Genomic DNA, 18,841 nt, shown 5'->3' with positions numbered 1-18,841 from the left:
AGCCCAGGATGGGTGAGATCTGAGGTCTGTACTCACACTATGTCTTTTAGGACTATTTCCCTGCTCTTGGTTCTTGGAGTCATCTGGACCACTGTGATTCTCATTGCCCTGAAGAGAATGAGCTTAGAGAAGAAAGATCGCATCACCTTACAGGACCCTGAAGCCAAGTACCCCCTGCCCTTGATTGAAAAGGAGGTAGTGGGTCACCCAAACCTTCCCGTGGTTACGTGAAAGAGGAGGGGGGTGAGAATGCTAGCTGGGAAGTTGGGGTGAGCAGTCGTCACCTCAGGGCCAAATTGAGTGTCTTTCTCAGGATCTGGGCCACACAGCAAAACTCCTAAGAAGCCAACATAACCTGATGTTTTTGTTCCACTAGCAAATCAGCCACAACACCCGAAGGTTCCGCTTCGGACTGCCCTCACCAGACCATGTCTTGGGGCTCCCTGTAGGTGAGCAGTGCTTGGTGACATTTCCAGGTCTGGGTCTTTGGGATGTTCCGTTCCTATTAGCAATAGGTTCCCATTCTCATGGGATATGGAGGACACACTGATAAAATCCTGCACCACGTGGATGGAGAGAGGCAGGACTTGAGAACAGTATCTCCATTGTTCCAGTCTGACTGTTATAAAAGTAATATCTTGAGGAGCACTGAAAAGAAGTAAGATCAGAAGAAGGTCTAAGATGTCATTAAAGGCTCCTGCCCATGCAGTTTAAGGCCAGTACCTCAATCCTCCTCTCTGTCGTTCCATCTTGTAAAACAGTATTTCCCAGGCCCGTCAGTCTGCTTCAGGTATAGTGAGGGTAAAATGGCTGGTGGATATGAAAATTCACACAGATGAGAAGAGCAGATATTCCCTTATAGTCAACGCCCAAGATGTGTGGGGAGTCCCTAGGCATGCAGATGCCCTAAATGGGTGATTTTCTGAGGGATCCCGAGCCCCACATAAAGAAACCAGCTCTAGCTGTCCTCCTCAGATTCTGAGTTGCCCCCCATTTCATTTTCATCAATATCGACTCTAGCCAATGAGTCCACTCTCCTGAGGTGGAAAACCTAAGTGAAAGGTGTAAGACAGAGAAGCCTTGCTGCTTGCCTCCTAGTGGAAGTCTGATTGATGGCCTACTTGCAAAGAAAGCCCTAACTTCAACCCTGACAAGTGAGGAAATTATAATGCAAGGACCAAGCCTGCTTGCCGCCCTTTCCCCCTCTGTACACGAGAGTGCTGTCACGGGGCCTTCTATTCCTCTACTTTAGCCTGTTGCCATCCTGCTTGGGAGGCAAGCATAAGCCACTTGAGAAACAGAATTTGTAGGTAGAGACTTCTCTGACCCACTCTGCCTTCAGCCCCAGTGGCAGCTGCATGGCCAGTGGGACACACACGCTTAGTGGCCTCTAGGAGTCTGACAGCAGAGCATTAACACTCCACTGTGCAGCTGAAGCGAGGATGGTTGGAGGTGGGGCTATGGGCTGGGCACACAGCTCCATCCTGTGTGGGGATGCAGTGGCCAGCTTCCTAAGTTCTCAGTTTCAGGTGAGCTCTTGGATGGAAGCTACCGCTTTAGGTTTGTGTTTTCAGGTGTCCATGGTGTCCAATCAGACAATGGCTATGAAGGTTGCACCTCGGCTTCTAAGGATCCCTCCAAGACCCAGACATATACTGCTTAACATCTTGAACTAACTTCTCCTCTAGCACTCCACTCCCTCCTCCTTTTCTTCCTCCTCTCCGTCTGTCTCTCACAGCTTCTCAGCTCCCACTTCTATCTCTATTTCTAATTTCCCAGACATACTTGACTTCTACTCCACCTGAACATGGCCTGGTGCCTTTTTTTGTCTCTAGCTTTTAGCATCCCTTGATGCAGCTCCTCCCCTCAGTACTAATAGCCTTGGTCTTTCAAGTCTGGACTTTAGTCTGGCTCATTATCTGCTATTGGGCTACAATCTCAACATATAGGTCTCTGGACCTCCAGGCGTATAGAATTCTACTCAGGACAGGCAAAGACACAGTGTAAATGTCCCTGTTGCTTCTCAGCAGAACGAGTGGCCAAGATGGCACGCATTGTTGCTTTATTTGGAACAGAACTGTGGAGGTCTTGAAACCCTGCAGTACCCATAATGCTAAGCCCTGTTCTCTGCTGAGACACAGAGGGGTTAGGAAGAAAGAATTTCATGAAGACTATAGTTTTCTTTCAATGGAAAAAAAATTCCTTTCTGATATCGTTTGTGAGACAAGGTCTTGCACTTAATATAGATTGGATTGCAACTAATAGCCCAGATTATTTTTGAACTCAAGTCGATTTTGTCTCTGATGCCCAAGTGCTAGGATTACAGGGTATGAGTTACCACAGCTGGCTCCTTTCTGCTATTTTTAGTATCCATTCCCACCTTTAATGCTTACTCCAAAGGTTACTGTGTGAGCATAGCTGGGCAAATGTTATCAAAGTGAATCTCTATTTCAGAGTTCTATTTGACTATTAACATTTGATATATATTTTTTGTAGGTAACTATGTCCATCTCTTGGCCCAAATTAACAATGAGTTGGTAATTAGGGCTTACACTCCTGTCTCTAGTGACGATGATCAAGGTTTTGTGGACTTCATTATAAAGGTAAATAATGCCCACCTTACCAAGCTATCTGTAGCTCCCAGGTATCTTTAATGTGGTAGAGTGGAGAGGGGACTTACGGCCTGGACAGTGCTTTCCAATAGTCTCATTTATCAGCAATACTACACTTAAGCCTGTAGGGTCTCAAAGGATTGATGTAAGGTTGGTATAATTATCACCTTGAAATAATCTAGAAATAACCCGGGACGAGCCACAGTAAGGGACTGTCTATATCAGGTTGGTCTTTGGTGGACTGTCTTCATTATATTAATCAATGCAGAAGACCCAGCCCACTGTGGGTGACATCATTCCCAAGGGAGAGGACCCTGAACTGTGTCAATATAGAGAATGAGCTGAGCATAACTAGGTATGCATACATTCATTTCTCTCTACTGGATGTGATGTGGTGAGCTGCTTCAAGTTCTTGCCAAGACAACAATGGACTTTAACCTGGAATTGGAAGCTAAAATAAACCCCTTTCCCCCTGAGTTGTCTTGTTGGGGTATTTTATTGTGGAAACAGACATGAAACCGAAATGATGTTCACAGTGAGTGCGGCAGTGTTTACTCGAATAACTTTTAATGGCAATGACTTCCAGCTGTGTGCGACTGGAGCCCAAGGCTTGGAGGTGGAAAGATCTGTGCTTGCTTTTCAGATATACTTCAAAAATGTACACCCCAAGCATCCTGAAGGGGGAAAGATGACTCAGTACTTAGAGAACATGAAAATTGGGGACACCATCCTTATCCGAGGGCCAACAGGGCGCCTCTTCTACCACAAGCCAGGTACAGGAGCTGTTCAGTGGGGTCTCACAGTTGGGCAATTATTCTCATAGCTGGGAGACTCCTGCAGTGGCCTTGCTGTGGTCTTCCTCAGCTCTGGGGCACATGGGCACATACTTCAAATCTTCACACATTCATTCACATGAATGCATTTTATAATGACTTCTGTCAGTGCTCAGATTTACTGCACAGGCTTGTACGCTTCATCTAGAATGTCCTCATTACTGTCTCTGGCGCAGATACATGAAAGGTGCCTGCTGAGGGTAGAGGGAGACCACATTGATTCTCCATTTACTCACTCGCTCTTCAAGGCTCCAGATTAATTTCAGCTTGCCTAAGAAAAGGCCCAGCTGTCCCATGGGATGCCTAGCCTCAGTTTCCATTCTATACACTGGTGGCAGTGAAGCTACCGTGTCTGATTAGTACTTAGAATGCTACAACCTTGCCTCCTAAGAGTCAGAAATCTTTTGTAGGCCTCCAGCCAAGGCCTGCAGAAGTCAGAAACATTCTCTGTATTTCTAGGTCACCTTACAGTCAAAACAGACAAAACGAGTGAGCCTGAAAGAAAACAGGTTCATCACCTGGGGATGATTGCTGGGGGCACAGGTAAGAGGTTTTTGGATTCCTCTAGGACCATTCTAACTTGGGAATCATTTGACCCTATGAGAGCCTGGTGCAAGCAATTCCTCCCTGGCTGTGGTAGTGGGAATGTGGGGTCCGATACTGAATCTGACCCTGTTCCTCTACAACCAGCATAGTGGCTCCCTGGAAGCTATGGGAGCCTCTCTTCTGAGGCTAGGCTGGGCAAGCTTTGCTCAATGGTTCCTAAATAGTGGAATTTCAGTTCCAGCCTGACTCTCAAAATCCCTTCAGAATGAACCCTCAGGGAGACATATAGAGTATTAGGCACTATGTCTGGCAGTTTTAATACTATCACATTTACTGGCCATTAGTTTTATTACGCAAGTGAGGACATGAACTAGCTCACAGAAAGTTCTTACCCTGTTGCCATCGGAAAGAAGGGCTGAGTATATTGCTCTGTTGGTAGAATATTTGCCCAGGACACATGAGGCCCTGGGTTCCCCAGCAACATAAAAACAGGCATGCCTGTAATTCCAGTGCTTGAGATGATCGGAAGTTCAAGGACAGACTTGGCTACGTGGGGAGTTGAGGCCAGTCTGAAATATGTGAAATCCTGTCTCAAAAAGGAAAGCGGTTCTCTGACCTACTGCTGCATTAGAAAGGAACGACAAAATGAAGGTTCTTCCCCACCTTAGGTTTTGGGGAACAGAAGAGGAAATGGTAGAATCAGGGTCAAATGAAATAGTTAATCCACTAAAGGCCAGGAACTGGGACACTGGGGATGGGAGCAAGCTGGCCTGTCCACTGTTTTCCAGGCATCACACCCATGCTGCAGCTCCTCCGCCACATCACCAAGAACAGCAGTGATGGGACCAGGATGTCCCTCCTCTTTGCCAACCAGGTCAGTATCCAGCCAGGCCTGAGCTGGACACAGCAGCATGGGATGTTCCCCTCCAGCTGTCTGAGAACATGCTGCTGGGGTGCCTGGGGTTGTGGGAGGCTTAGTGGGCTTGGCAAGGCTGCTGGCAGCTGAAGAAGCTGAGGTCAGGCCTATTCTGTTTGTTTCTCCTTAACTCTTCCACTTTCCCTACAGAGCCACCCCATGCAGTGAGCTTTCTCCTTAATTCCCAGTTCTGTTTCTCTGAGTATTAAATAATGGATGTTCCTGATGGAAATTCTGAGAAATTCAGAAGAATATACATACTTTTATATTTGTCTTTCCCCCATATGTACTGTGTATTTATATATAATATACCCTTATTTATACACATTTTTACATATTATACTTTTTGACTTAGTAGTATCACATGGCATCTTCCTCTCGCTGTCTTTAAATATTCACACCAGAATCAAAGAAACATTTTCATTCAGGTTTTTCTAGATTTTGACATAAACAATAAATAATTATGAGCAACTGGGCCTGACCTGACAACTTTGCTTTTCTGAAACAAAGCCAGAAGTAGCATTACTGGGATAAGAGTCTTGGAGGGTTGGGCAATCCAGACCTGGGTATTCTCTTGGAGCCTTGTCTCCCTTCTTGTCCCCCTTTCCTCAGATGCAAATGTAGACCACCTTCCTCTTCTGGACACCATCAGCACCGCCTTCCCCTGACTCCTTAGAGAAGGCCAATCTGCACTAAGCTTGTGTCCACTGGGCCTGCTAGGTCTGACCCTGGATGCAGGGAAGTGAGTGGGGACTTTTGCATGCAGACAGTGGTCTGTGCAGCCAGTCCTTTAAGCCAGAGGACAGCCATGTTGTTGGTCCCCCACCCCCCCCCCACCAGTCCCACCAGCTATTTTTGTTGTTGTTGTTCCTTTTTTATATTTATTTATTTATTTATTTATTTGGTTTTTCGAGAAAGGGTCACTCTTACTTTGAAGCCTGTCCTGGAACTAGCTCTTGTAGACCAGACCAGACGGGCCCCAAACTCACAGAGATCTGCTTGATTCCCATGAGCTCCTTATACTGATAGAGAGGGTACAGAGGAACAGGGAGTCTGGAAAGCTCTCAAGCTAGGACAGTGGCAATTCAGACGTGAATGTGCAGACCCACATGCTCAACCTACGTGGGCATACAGGCTATTCCCAAGGGACCTTTTTTGCTAGACCGAAGAGGATATCTTGCTGAGAAAGGAGCTGGAAGAAACCGCCATGACTCACCCCGACCGGTTCAACCTGTGGTATACCCTGGACAGGCCTCCCGATGGTATGGCCCATGTTACTCTCTTATTCTGAGCGAGCTCTACCCTTTGACACACCTGTGGACTAGCTCCAGGTTCTGTTTGCTTGTTTTGCCTTGGAGCTCTTGGTCTGTACAGGGCCTGCAAGCCGCTGATGGGAGGAGGTGGGAGCAGCAGTTTGTAAAGGGGAGTCAAGGGCAGGTGCTGCACACCTCTACCCTCCCCACATTGCACTGAGTATAGACTGAGCCACACCTGCCCTCCACACTCAACACATGGTACCTAAGATGCACTGGCCCTTTACCCTCTCATACTGCTCATGGCTACTCTGCCTCTTACAACCAACCTCTTCTGGACAGCAGTGTTCGTAAGCTGAGCCTCGGCCAGCTCCTGCTAGCACCTAAGAACTGCTATGTACCTTACATGGTGCAGGGCACATTGCATGTCTCCCTGATTTCCACCAGTCTTAGCATATATCATGCTGTCCAGCAGAGGGTGCTGCCCAACTCCACAAACACTCCACCACACCAATGTGACCTCCTCACCCACCCCTACCTAAGGAGACCTCGCTCTACTCAGTGCTTAGAGCAAAGAGACATCATCCCGAGTTTGAGACCAAGGCTTGAGCCTGGAATTGGAATAAATGCTGCAGACGACTGAAACCCCCCTTTTTCTGTTTCTTTGGTCTATGTGGGAACCAGCAACGCAGACTTCTCAGCTTTTGTAGGGCAGCGTGGTCTCCAGCATCAGGGGCTAACGCAGAATCACACTTTTCCCTGCTCTGTTTCATTCCAGGCTGGAAGTACAGCTCGGGATTTGTCACTGCTGACATGATCAAGGAGCACCTCCCTCCCCCTGGGGAGGCCACACTCATCCTGGTGTGTGGTCCACCACGTATGATCCAGGAGATGGCTCACCCTAGCCTGGAACAGCTCGGCTATACCAAAGACATGATTTTTACCTATTAACACCTCCTATAACCCTTGGCGGGTCCCTCTCCTCTGTTTCAGTGAGTTTGACTTCACCCTGTTCACTGTTCACCTACAATATCTCTGCAAAGTGGTTCTTTGTACCCTTGGGCATGGTGCTAGTCTCTTGGGTGTATACCTAAGAAGAGTTCAGAGGATTGGGTGTTTTGGGGGGCTTCCAGGCTTGGAGGCTGGGCATGATGCCTCTTTCTCCTGGTTTCGTGTAATAAACTGGACTGTCCTGCACTTAGCTCACAATGTGTGAATATGTAGGGAACACACTGGGCAGCCAGAACTTGCCTGGGTGGAATTACAGCAAGATCCAAACAGGTTCGATCAACTAACTCCCACTTACGTACATTTTCCACATTTCTCTGCTTTGAAGGCCAGACTCACAAAGGGCAAAGGCTTTGTGTGTTCTTTCTTCCCATGGGGGTCACTTTGAGACATAAACAGGATTAGGAACCTGTACAGAAGGGCAATCACAGTACATGGACTCTACGAATCCTGTCCTCAGTCCCTACATTTTATACAGCAGACAGAGACATGGGAAAATGTTTGTAGTTTAGCAACCTCTAGGTGACAGGCTCCACCTTGGCACTGGGCCAAGGGAGGCATGGTTAGACAGAAGTTCCTAAATTTACCATTTCTAGCAGCTGTGCCTCAAATCCCACGATCCAGGGACCGCTATCGCCACCTGCTGGTCATAGCAGTAATACCACACTGCTGTCTGCTACTTCTGCACGCGTAGGCAGATGAAGTTGCTGGAAGATCGAGAGGAGTCCAGTTCTCAGGGCCAGACTCCCGGAAGTGGAAATACATACGTCTATGAAGCGGCCCCAGAGGACCCCAGGTCCCCAAGAACTTCACCAGCCACTGCAGGACAATCACAACAGTTTACACAGCTTTTTTTCCAAGCAGAGGCTTTTATGAACTAAGAGCTCACTGCCTTTGTTCTGCATTTAACACAACACTTCCCTGTCTACAAGAATGTCTGCAATTTGTATATAAAAGTATAAAAGGTAGAAAATCTGTAGCGAACAGCGATCACGGATGGCACTGAAGAACACAGGGACACCTCTGGGTACCTATCTCATCCGTCTGCTTTTGCTCCTGCCAGCACCTACTTCCAAGGGACCCCAAAGAGCCCCCCATCTGGGTTCTGTAGATGGCTCTGTGCCAACTCCCCATTGAGGCAAACATCAAGGTCCCACACATGCCTCTCTGGGCTCTCAGCCATGAAGAATGTCATCTACAGTCATCAGCGTCAGGGACAGCCAGACGAGTCATTCAGTAGTTGGTCCTGGCTCAGTAGAGTCTGTAAGAACACAGCCAAAAGGGAAGTTTAACAGTCCATGGGGCAAGGCTACCCTACAGCATCTTCATAAGAAACAAAGGGACACTGGAAGTGGCCCACTCCCAATACCACTGACCTGCAAAGTTATGGTATCCCAGGGAGCACTGAGTGCTGAACAGACAGTAATGTTAAGATAAAAATGGGGCGAGGCTTGGTGCACACAAGCACACAAGCACTTGTTTTGTTTGCACAATGTCATAGGTTCAATCCCCCAACCATCGGTATACACATGCACACAAGATAAAACGAGGCCTTTTGTCCTAGAGATAAACTTACTATTTCAAGACCACCAAAGGTTTGTTAGAGATCACAGGCCAAGATTGTACAGAGACATGTCCCTGCGTGAGCCGAGAGACAAAGCCTGTTGCACTGACGTGGTCTTGCTTAGATATGAGACACTCCTCCATCCTGCCTTTATACAGTTTTTTAACCATGGGTAGGTAGCCATGTCTTGCTACCTCTGGTCTTCCCATGTCATTTATAAGAAGGCTATCATTATCCCTGCTTTACAGAAAACTAAAGTCAGTATCAGAGGGACCATTGCACACATATGCTCCTCGAGCCAGTAAAAGGCAAATGACTTGAGCTACTCCTACCCCTGACCCCCACCCACACTCCACACACACACAGACACCACCACCAACAAAAAACCTATTCTTCTTTCCTTGGGACCAAGCTGCCTCCCCATGGACTGATGAATACTCCTGGGCATCCCAGGCTCTCCTAGCTTGCAGAACATATTCATGATGTCAGAGGAGTAGTGGGAATGCATGTTTCTCTGTGCCAAGAAGGCAGGACAGTATTCACTGGGCTAGAAGTGAGCCAGAGCTTTGATCTGGCTGGACAGTTGACCCATAACTGCTTGGACACCATTATATCATTTCCAGTTCTGAGCCCAAGAAAAGGATCCAAAACCTTGTATGTTCAGGCTGACTCTGATGAAAGGCCTGTGAGCCTTCAATGCCCTGTGGTGGCTCAGAGCCCAGCAACGGGCCAGTGGAGGAGGCCTTTCAGTTGCCCTGTGCCTCAGGGCTGGCTAAGGCTCTGACCCACTAGCAAGCAAGCATCATCCTTTCCTGCCCTGTGGACATGAACGCCACCACACCAAGTTTACTGGGCTTCAGTAGCCATGCTGCAAGGAAGAAGGGTCAGAACCGTACCGTGAGGCGATGGATGTCTTGGGAGAGGAGCCCTATTTGTGTCACGGTGACTTCAGAAGGTGCCATCTGTAAAATGGGCAGCAGCCTGGTCAGCACACGGGAATAAGGCCTACGCTTGGCAGAGACAGCGGCATGCAAAGCCCCTTCTACTCAGGCCTGTCCTCTCTAGGACAGTCTTCCCTAGAGCGTGGACATGGTGTGCTCTAGGCCGCAGGGAGTGACAGCTGCTGAGACACATGCAGGTTCAGTTCCCGTACTGCATGCACACACTCTGCTGGAGCCACATTCAGCATCAGCACTCTGTGTGGAGAAGCAGGGTACAGGCAGAGCTTGTCAGAAGCAGCCTTCTGCACATGTCTGGTGGTCCAGCTGTTTCACAGGGCTGAAAGCCTCCAGATTTCTACTGGACAGAGGATGGTTTCCAGGCATAGCACCCCAGATATCAATGCTGTGGTCTAAGAGAGCAACATCAGGAGGCTACTGCCTGCCTCTTCATGGCATAGGCACCTCCTTCTCTTGCCTTCCTCCTCCTTGGGTACTGCTGGCCTACTTGGTCCTCCTTATCTGGATGCTGCAAACTTGGAGGCATCAGGGGCAAGTCCTTGTAGCAGGGAAAACTCAAGTCCACTAAAGTTGTATGAGACCACACAGAGATTCAGCAGCAATACAAATTTCATGCAAGGTCTGAAAACAGGTACATGCAGTCCTCACTGGGATATAACCAACAGGGCACAAAACCTGGCCTGACATGCTCTACAATAGCACTGGCCAGTCAGTGGCCCTGGGTACCAGAACCAAATACTTAGTATTGCCACCTGGCAAGCTGGACTTTAGGGGAGGTAGTAGCCTTGGGTATCAGATCATAGCTGAGACTTCTATGAGTATGAAGAGCCAAATGTTAACATTGCCTGCATCTGGGTCAGAATCAGAAGGGCGTAACAAACCAGAGATCCTGCCTTCCCTTCCAGATGCTTGCAACACTGCTGTTATTCTTCTGTAGATGAAGGTAACTGGACCCAGGAGTCAAACACTGGCCAGTCCCAACCTGGAATTTCCTGAGCAGAGCCTCAGACTGGCAGAGCACACATCTCTCCGTGGTCCAGTCTCCAGCCAGACACAGACCATCTGTTGGGCCCATTACCAACTAGGCAGTGTCTACAGCAAGAGAACAGCTCTCTTTCTGCTCTTCCAGGAGACAAAAGTGGGCAAGATGTAAAAAGCAGAGTCTTGCCAGAAAGGCTGCCTGTTCATCTCCCCATCCTTTACTCTGAGGCTCACGCTGCTGAAATGGAAAGCAACCTAGGGTCTGTGGGACAGATGTGACCTCTAGCCAGTGTGTGTGTGACACCCAAGATCCTTCTATGCTTCACAGAGGGAAATGAGGCCCAAGGCAACAGGGCCACAGACTTTTCTAACAGACGCTCCACTTCCTGGTTCAATCCTAAACTATAGGTCTTTAAGTGGTGTAGTTGGTATCACCCTACCTCTAGCATTGCCTGGCTTTCTTCCCCCAACAGAATTAAAGATGGTTTGTACTTTCTACATAAATACTGTTTTTATTACAAGAAATGGCCACCTATAGTAAGGTACAATCAAATTACATTATCACCATGGCCTACAAAGAACCTCTGTTGTCCCTTTATCTCAGCCAAGACTCTGTGCTCCACAGGCCTAAGGCACTTGAATTCTTCCCTCAACTGGAGCATAGGGACAGTGCCTGAGAGCTGGACCTCTTGGGATTGCCCAGGATCTCTAGGCCTGCCTCTGTTCATATGTTTCCAGCTGAAATACGGATATTAAGACTTACTAAACATGTACAGATATCTTCAGTGATTTCTCCCCAGTCCACATTTGGCTATAGCCCTCTAGTCCCCAAAGTCTGTCCCCCTTGTAGCTGTGTAACTGCATATCCTGACCATCCTTACAGTGTGTAGGAGGACCAGCCCAAAGGCACACAATTGCTGCTTTCTGCACGTCATGCACAAGGATGGAGGAAGTGCAGTTATATGGTGGCACACGGTGTTATTGCAAGCTCTCGGTGCACAAAGAAGGCAGATGACAGGGGCATCAGCTTATCTGTCCCACCTGGTCCAGTCCATCTAGTTCATGGTTGTCAAGGGGACTAAGGCCCCCGTAAACACCATAGACCCTGTGGCTGTCATTGGCTGCGTCACTGGGCTCCATGGGGCAAATATAATCCGTAGACTCATCAAACTTCTTTTTTCTCATGTTTCCAAAATGGGAAAACCCGAGTTTCCTGGGCTGAAACAGCAAATATGAAAGATGATAAGAAGAAGCTTCCAGGTCAGTGTGCAGACGTGACTGGCAATTTATTTGGGAGCTAGCTCAGGAGGAAAGAAATAAAAGTGCTTGCAGGAAGCAGGGTTCTTGATGACATGTTCTATGCAGAAGCTAGGCCGATGATGAATAACCTAACTCAGGCCTGCTGTCCCCCAAAATGACTTCCTACTTCACAAGACAGACCGAGGTTCCCTGGAATGCTACTGTCTGCACTTGAAGTCAAGTACACGGGACTTGTCTCACCACAGCTGCTGGCATAGGAGTAAGGAACACCCAGAGACATGACTAACTGGCCTTCTTCCCTGCCTGAGTTTCACCCCCCATTCTGCTTCTGCTGGACTCCCTGAGACATGCTGCCTGTTCTACATCCTTAGACAGGGGAGTGTCAATAGGAGGCGTGGCTAGGCCATAGGGACCAATGATTGCTCAAGGGGAGTTCGGCTTGGCCTCTGGAGCCACTGTGGGCCTGCAGTTAGTTTCAGACTGAGCTTTCAGACTCAAGACTGGTCTTTGTAGGATTCAGAGAGATCAGACAATGAGACAGGTGCTTGGATAATACTAGGTCAGCTGTGTGCTGGTTCCATCATAGAATACAACAAGCAGGACCAGCTGCTATGGGGGCATACCCAGTGCTAGCAAGACGGCAAGACCCTGGGGCATTGTGGCACACAGATGAGCTGGTCTGAAGGGAACCAGCAGTCATCTGCTTGGCAGAACTGGAGTAGAGAACAGCTTTGCAAGAAGAGCTACTTCCTGTGCATGTACAGTGTACAGAAACATGTGCCGTCTTCCTGGGACTTAGGCCAAGCGGGGAATGATCTAATAAAGATGAACAGACCTCAGGAAGACTCCTACAGCAAAAGCCAAGCGTGCTCCTCATCTAGGGCTGCACTTATTGGTTTGGGCCCAGGCACTTACTAACAGATGCCAAACATAAGGCTCAGAAGGCAGACCATGGGGAACCACCCACTATGGCTCTGACAGCTCACCCGGACTTTGGCTGTGGTGGTCAGAGGTGTGTAAGCTGGTGAGGCCATTTTATCTCGCTTTTCCTGTTCGGCCTCAGAACCAATCAGGGCGTTGAACTTGGTGGTCAGATGGCGCCTAAGGAGTGTCTTCTGTGGGGGGATATTAAGAAGCATAGCCAGGGTGTCTCCAGTGAAGCGTGGCTCCAGGATCTAAGAAAAAAAGCACAGACAAATCTAGACAGTGGCTACTGTAGAGGGCCCTAGGTGGGACAGTAAAAACTTGTTCCCTGGGCCTTGGTGCCTCTAGAACATATGCTGTGCTCTGTGTCCCACCCACTCTGTCTCCCGCACAAGGCCTGGCTTTGACCAGACTAACATGCTTGTTGACAGACAACCTCATCCTCACAGACTAGCAGGGAATAGGCCTCTGAGATAAGGTTGTTTTCCAGTCTTCTCTGATGGCATCTAGGCCACCACCTCCACACTTCCCTTCTGGCCTTGACACTTGACAGAGCTAAGTAGTGATAAACATCATATCATAGCAATCAGGAAATTGCACAAGGTGACCACCACCCCCTCACTTCCCCAGCCCCCATCTTCCTCTGGGAACAGGTGGAGTTGCCTTTTTCAGGACTGATGTAACGCAACCACCAGACTAACTGGAACCCTCTAGACTGAAGCTGAGGAAGTTCCTGCAGAAGCCACCTTTCTTTCTGTAAGGTAATGTTCAACCAGAAACACTTTGAGATCTCCAATTCTGTGAAATGGTCCAGATGAAGAATCTCAGTTTGTCCACGAGCATACTTGACCCTTACAAAATGTGAGGCTTAGCTTCAGTCATCAACCTGACAGTACAGTCACCTGGAAGAGGCTCAAGGAGGGGCTGCCCACATCCAGTTGGCCTGCAGGCATGACTGTGAAGGATTGTTCTTAACTAGGTTAACCGAGACAGGAAGACCTATTCTGATCATGGGTGGCTCTGTTTCATGGGCTGGTTTCTGGGTGGTGTAAAAGTTAAGAAAGGAACCGAGCAGAAGTATTCGTGTGTTCATCCCCTCCTCTGAATTTCAGGTGTCATGTGATGAGCAGCTTATAGCTCCTGCGGCTTCAGCTGCCCTGGAGTGATGAACTGAATCCTGAAATCGAGCTAAAATAGACCCCTTCTCCCTTATGCTGCTTCACATCGGCATTTTTATCACAGTAACAGAAACAAACCAGGACAGTTTAACCAAGGCATGTGGGCCAGCCCAGAGAGCCACTCACGATGAGGCCGCCATGAACACCACTCCCTCGAAGGTTGGGCGCATACTCTGCCAGGTCCACGGACCGCAGCCACTCCATTACCCTGTGGTTGGACCACTGGACAACCTCTGAAGGAGAAAGGTTACTCTGTGATGGAGAAGAGTGAAGAAATTAGGTTCCATATCGTCCTCTGTGGGGTCAGCACCTCTCAAGAGCCTTGTCCCAGCAGATTTTTAGACCTGGCAACCCAGGCCAACCAAGACACTTGCCTGAGAACAAGCCTAGTTCTAAGAAACCAGCATCTTATTGAATTTTGCTGTAATGTTTATACTTAAGTATCTGACTCCACCATCCTGTTATGCCCTAATCATCTGGTTAATTTTAGCACAAATAAATAAAGACATATAGGTTTTTATTCAGTGATCCAACAGAATTTTAAAGATTCGATTATGAGCCAAGTGTTTTCTAGGTGAAAGTACTGCCTGGCATGGGCAAATGTTTTTTTTTCTTTTTTTTTTTTTTCTTTTTTTGGTTTTTCCAGACAGGGTTTCTCTGCAGCTTTTTAAGAGCCTGTCCTGAAACTAGCTCTTGTAGACCAGGCTGGCCTCGAACTCACAGAGATCCGCCTGCCTCTGCCTCCCGAGTGCTGGGATTAAAGGCGTGCACCACCACTGCCCGGCATGGGCAAATGTTTTAAGGGAATTCACATTAAGATATTGAAGCTGGGTATGGAGAGATGACTGATCAGTGTAGGGTGTTACTGCTCTTCTAGAGGACCCGGTTCAGTGCCAGTGCCAGGAGGCTCATAACCATCTATAACCCTGCCCCAAGAGATCAGATGCCCTTTTCTGGCCTCTGTGGCCACCCACACATGTGTGATATATACACACACAAAATTAAAAAGTAAATCTATAAAACATAATAATATAAACATACTTTCACATAGCCTTGTAGGCTTCAAAAGGCTCAGCACTCACAAAGATCTGCAAGACCATTTGTTGAAGAGCAAGGAAATAAGAGGACAGAATGCAAAAGTAGGCATTTTAAATCCCTAAAGAACCTGAGTCAGCTCAGTTGCCCATAACAGAGGAGGTTGATGTGACCCATAGGCCTTCAGTTTGGGGCCCATCAGAAGTGCTGCAGTTTATAGAAGATTATTATGTACACACCCACATGGGGTCCTTTATGTTTGTCGACACTAGCTCCCCTCTAGTAAGATCCTATGTGTCTAGTCTCAAGGCTAGTTAATCTTGCTCCAGCAAGGAGAGTTACACACTCTGAACTGTACAGTACTTTTGGAACCTTGTCTCCTCTGACCCTCTGGACCTTGCCTTCTCTGTCTACTGTGATACCATGTTTCCATACTGTCTTTCCTTTTCCCCATGTTTTATGTCATAACAAATCATTGGGCTTCTATGATGACTTAGAAACTATCCTGAGTAAAGGTGTAGGATCAGGGGTTTAGTGACTACCATTAGGTACAAAGTATAGGGACTAGGGGACTTTTAGGTACAAGATAAGTACCATTGTCCATTTTGTGATGATGTCATCCTCACTTTCTCACATGATATTTCAGGTGTCCTGACTCAGGGCCACCTCGACAGCTAGTACATCCCTCACCTCATCAGCAGGCCTCCTGTGCAGGCAGTGGGGGTTGAACTTATTGACATGTAGCACGTGAATAGCACATTTGATGCTGAGATGATGAAGTTGGCTGGTGACTTTTAAGAAGAGTAGATCATTCTGGAAGAGAGAGGTTCTGGTTGACAAGACAGTTTCTAAGGTGACAAAAGACCCCAGCAGTTCTTTCCTGACCAAGCACAGACACACTTTCCACGTCTCAGGAAGGTGCTCATGGACATCTCAACAGTTCCACTTACCGCCATGGTCTGGACTTTGGCATTTGGCATGCCGTATGTAACAGAGATACTATTTCAGGACCTTCAGAATGTGAGGAAGGGAGGACAATCAAGTTCAAAGTAACTATCACAGGATCACCTGGACTGAGTGCTCACTGAACACAGAAATACTTAAGGGAAAATCCTCACCACAGTTAGGTATTGCAGCATTCGCCCATCAACTCTCGATTCATGAAACTGATCTTTGTACTGGGGTAAGCCAATATCGTCAAGCCACCCTACAAAAACAGATGTTTCATGAGAACAGACAATGTGGGTGCCGAGGGGAATGGTGACACATAGTCATTCTGAGGCTCTCACTTCATTCCAAAGCATTAGGAACCCACACGCCTTTCATAAGAAAGCCACATCCTTGGGGCATACAATCAATGGGACATTCTTTTGCCCTTCGGAACAGCCAGAAACATTCTTAATAAATATATGCCTGTCCTTACGTGTCACCCAAATATGGTCAAGCAGCGCAGACTTCTCTTCTTGCTTGGCGTTGATAGCTTTCACTGCTAAAACCAGCTTCTTCCTATGGAGGGGGTGTTTAATCCCTAGCTCCTAAAAGCAAAAGATGAAGACTATATGTGAAGTACTGGCAGACAACTCAGTCCTCAGAGGATGTCATGTCAGGATGGAGATGTTCTCGAGGGTGGTGGTAGATCTTTGCACAGTGCCCTGGGGGATTAACCTATAGCACTAGGGAACCTCACCCTGTGCGTATGGGGTAGATGGAGGCCATCACCTAACCATGCACTAGTTCTCATGCATTGGCCTGAGGGAAAATAGGGCAGCTCCTCCTCATGCTCAGTCCTTACCTTTTCCATGTCCTGAGGTGTAGCTGTCAGTAGGGTATGGCCAGATGTCACCCACTGTCTGGCAAAAATCACATACTGAGCCAGGCCAAAATCCTCTAGCCATGCACATACACGCTCTGTGCTCCACTGGGCAAAAGGGGCGTTGGCATCACTGGGAAGAAGAAGAAGAACATGCTTCTGTTTTAAGGAATTGGGAACTTTGCACAGCACAAAGTCTCAGAAAAAAGCCTTTAAAAAAGAGCCAGCACGGTAAAAGGCATTCTAGCACAACCCACCCACATTTGTAAGACTCTAGAGCCACCTTACTAAGAGGCTTTATGTTTTAACTGCATCTTTTCTGAGCATGGGATAGCCTCCATAATCCCCAGGGACTGCTTAGTTCACACAGGTCCGGAAATGCACTATGAACACTTATGATCAAATAATTTTGTCTGTAAGACTCAACACTTTTTGGGAAATGCTTGGAAACTAGGAAATGACAGTTTTCTCTTTAACACACACACAAAAAAGAGGGAAAACCCAAGCCAAAGCTCTTCTAACTTCTAACAGTGAATACCTTATTTACTGATGAAATACTGGGTCATTTCTACTATAATCAACAGAAAGGCATACGTGCCTGTGTCAGTGCTTATTAATAACATCCATCTGAGAGAGTACTCAGGAAAGACTGCATAAAAGTGGTACAGCTTTAGAAAAGCAGAAATAAAGAACTCAGTTCTCCCAGATGACAAGTCCAGTCACTGGAAGCAGGAAAGAAATGAATACATATATGCGTATGGAATGAGCACTACATGTGAACATCATTTTCTAGATATTACCCACACAGATACTATGGCTTTTATTAATAATGAAAACATCCCCACCAAACCAGATAGAATCATAGCCTCTCTAGGAGCTGCCTTAGGGAGGGTGGGACTCTGCTGTGTATGAGGCTGGAGTGGAGGTGGAATGGGGTAACGGAGCTGCAACACTCAACTGAGAGACAAAGAGAAGACGTAAATAAATAAAGAGCCAAGTCATGTTCCTAGACTAGGTATTAAAAACCATCCATTCTTAAGGACAGCAATTTTTCATTTGAAGTGTGAATGTAACAGCAAATTTGAAATCCCAACCGAGGCATGGGAAAGAGAGGACAAAACAACTTCATTTTCAGTTTTAAATATAACTGGGGATTTATGAATCTAGGAGGCTAGTTATTCAGAGATTCCCTTCCAGCAAAGAACAATTCTCCTTTGGTACTCATGGAGGATGGATTCCAGCTGGATGCTCCAGCCCCAAGAGAAAATGTAGTGTTTACATAAAACCTACACACACCCTCCCAAATACTTTGAATAATACCTGGATTACTTGCCACACCCAATGCAGCACAAACAGCATGTGTAGATGTTACATTTTATTGTTAGGGAAAATTTTATTGTTAAGGAAAAAGTCCATGCAGATTCAGAACAGTCTAGGTAACCATTGTAGGAATACCCACATTGTCCAGCCTTGTTCACTTGAATCGGCAGTTACACAAGTCCTGGATACCTAGGGTCAGCTGCACCTGCTATGCAGAAATGGTTTTAAGAACTTTTTGAATACCTAGCTAAGCTGTCCTTAAACAGGGAAATTTCTTAAAGACTAGAAAGAAGCCAGCATTCTAGATAAATACTGGGATAGGTACAGAACACTCTCAGCCTAGAGCTTGGCTTTCAGCAGGGCTGAAACAGGTTCAGACTCAAGTTTTATAAAAGTAAAATTTGTAGAAATCGGGTACCTTCTGTTTAGAAATTATAAAAGTTGAATATAATTAGGGAATATTTGGAATGATAAAACATTGTAAAAATTTACAAGTTTAACATAATGAAATTTGCCACAAAATTCAAAAACTGTAAATGAATTCCTAAACACAGCTCTGTAGTACTTTTCCCTCTCCCCTTCAAGGTGTGTACTCTGCCCACTTCATGTACTCATAGCTCTGTACACTGTCTATGAAACAGA

The 18,841-nt window shown here is 47.1% G+C and overlaps 2 protein-coding genes across 7 annotated transcripts in view; one reads left to right on the top strand and one right to left on the bottom strand.

The window, feature by feature from the left end:
- The first annotated feature begins 117 nt into the window (after nt 1–117).
- On the top strand, nt 118–7,111 carry LOC119809527 (NADH-cytochrome b5 reductase 2). Of its 2 annotated transcripts, none has more exons than XM_038322388.1 (8): nt 118–195; nt 377–449; nt 2,497–2,603; nt 3,256–3,385; nt 3,905–3,988; nt 4,780–4,865; nt 6,070–6,169; nt 6,939–7,111. In XM_038322388.1, exons 1-8 carry the CDS (start codon nt 118–120, stop codon nt 7,109–7,111), a joined length of 831 nt encoding a protein of 276 aa, XP_038178316.1. The 2 variants fall into 2 exon arrangements, with proteins under 2 accessions (XP_038178316.1, XP_038178325.1); XM_038322397.1 differs by lacking the exon at nt 6,939–7,111 and adding an exon at nt 5,939–5,941 and having other exon boundaries at nt 6,077–6,091.
- An 892-nt stretch (nt 7,112–8,003) lies between these two features.
- The window catches only part of Ppfibp2 (PPFIA binding protein 2), a 159,454-nt gene continuing 148,616 nt past the window's right edge, over nt 8,004–18,841 (bottom strand). For 4 of the 5 annotated variants that reach the window (XM_038322355.1, XM_038322336.1, XM_038322346.1 and 1 more), the window contains 9 exons: nt 16,862–17,012; nt 16,493–16,604; nt 16,188–16,276; nt 15,760–15,882; nt 14,161–14,286; nt 12,919–13,107; nt 11,714–11,890; nt 9,629–9,694; nt 8,004–8,429 (listed from right to left, as the gene is read on the bottom strand). In XM_038322355.1, the coding sequence (XP_038178283.1) occupies nt 8,379–8,429; nt 9,629–9,694; nt 11,714–11,890; nt 12,919–13,107; nt 14,161–14,286; nt 15,760–15,882; nt 16,188–16,276; nt 16,493–16,604; nt 16,862–17,012 (1,084 nt within the window). In that variant the 3' untranslated portion in view covers nt 8,004–8,378. Of the gene's footprint in view, nt 8,430–9,628; nt 9,695–11,164; nt 11,891–12,918; nt 13,108–14,160; nt 14,287–15,759; nt 15,883–16,187; nt 16,277–16,492; nt 16,605–16,861; nt 17,013–18,841 lie in introns of those variants that run through there. The other variant, XM_038322374.2, reaches the window with a different exon arrangement.

This window comes from Arvicola amphibius, chromosome 1 (genome assembly GCF_903992535.2).
Source record: "Arvicola amphibius chromosome 1, mArvAmp1.2, whole genome shotgun sequence".
Lineage (NCBI taxonomy): Eukaryota > Metazoa > Chordata > Mammalia > Rodentia > Cricetidae > Arvicola > Arvicola amphibius.
This window is presented reverse-complemented; position numbering and strand designations above follow the sequence as displayed.

What these genes read in the sequence shown, in the direction of transcription:
- LOC119809527 (XM_038322388.1), top strand. Translation starts at nt 118, where the DNA reads ATGAGCTTAGAGAAGAAAGATCGCATCACCTTACAGGACCCTGAAGCC. An exon ending in GATGATTGCTGGGGGCACAG is followed by an intron (nt 3,989 to 4,779) that starts GTAAGAGGTTTT and finishes ACTGTTTTCCAG; the next exon opens with GCATCACACCCATGCTGCAG. An exon ending in CCCTCCTCTTTGCCAACCAG is followed by an intron (nt 4,866 to 6,069) that starts GTCAGTATCCAG and finishes CTTTTTTGCTAG; the next exon opens with ACCGAAGAGGATATCTTGCT.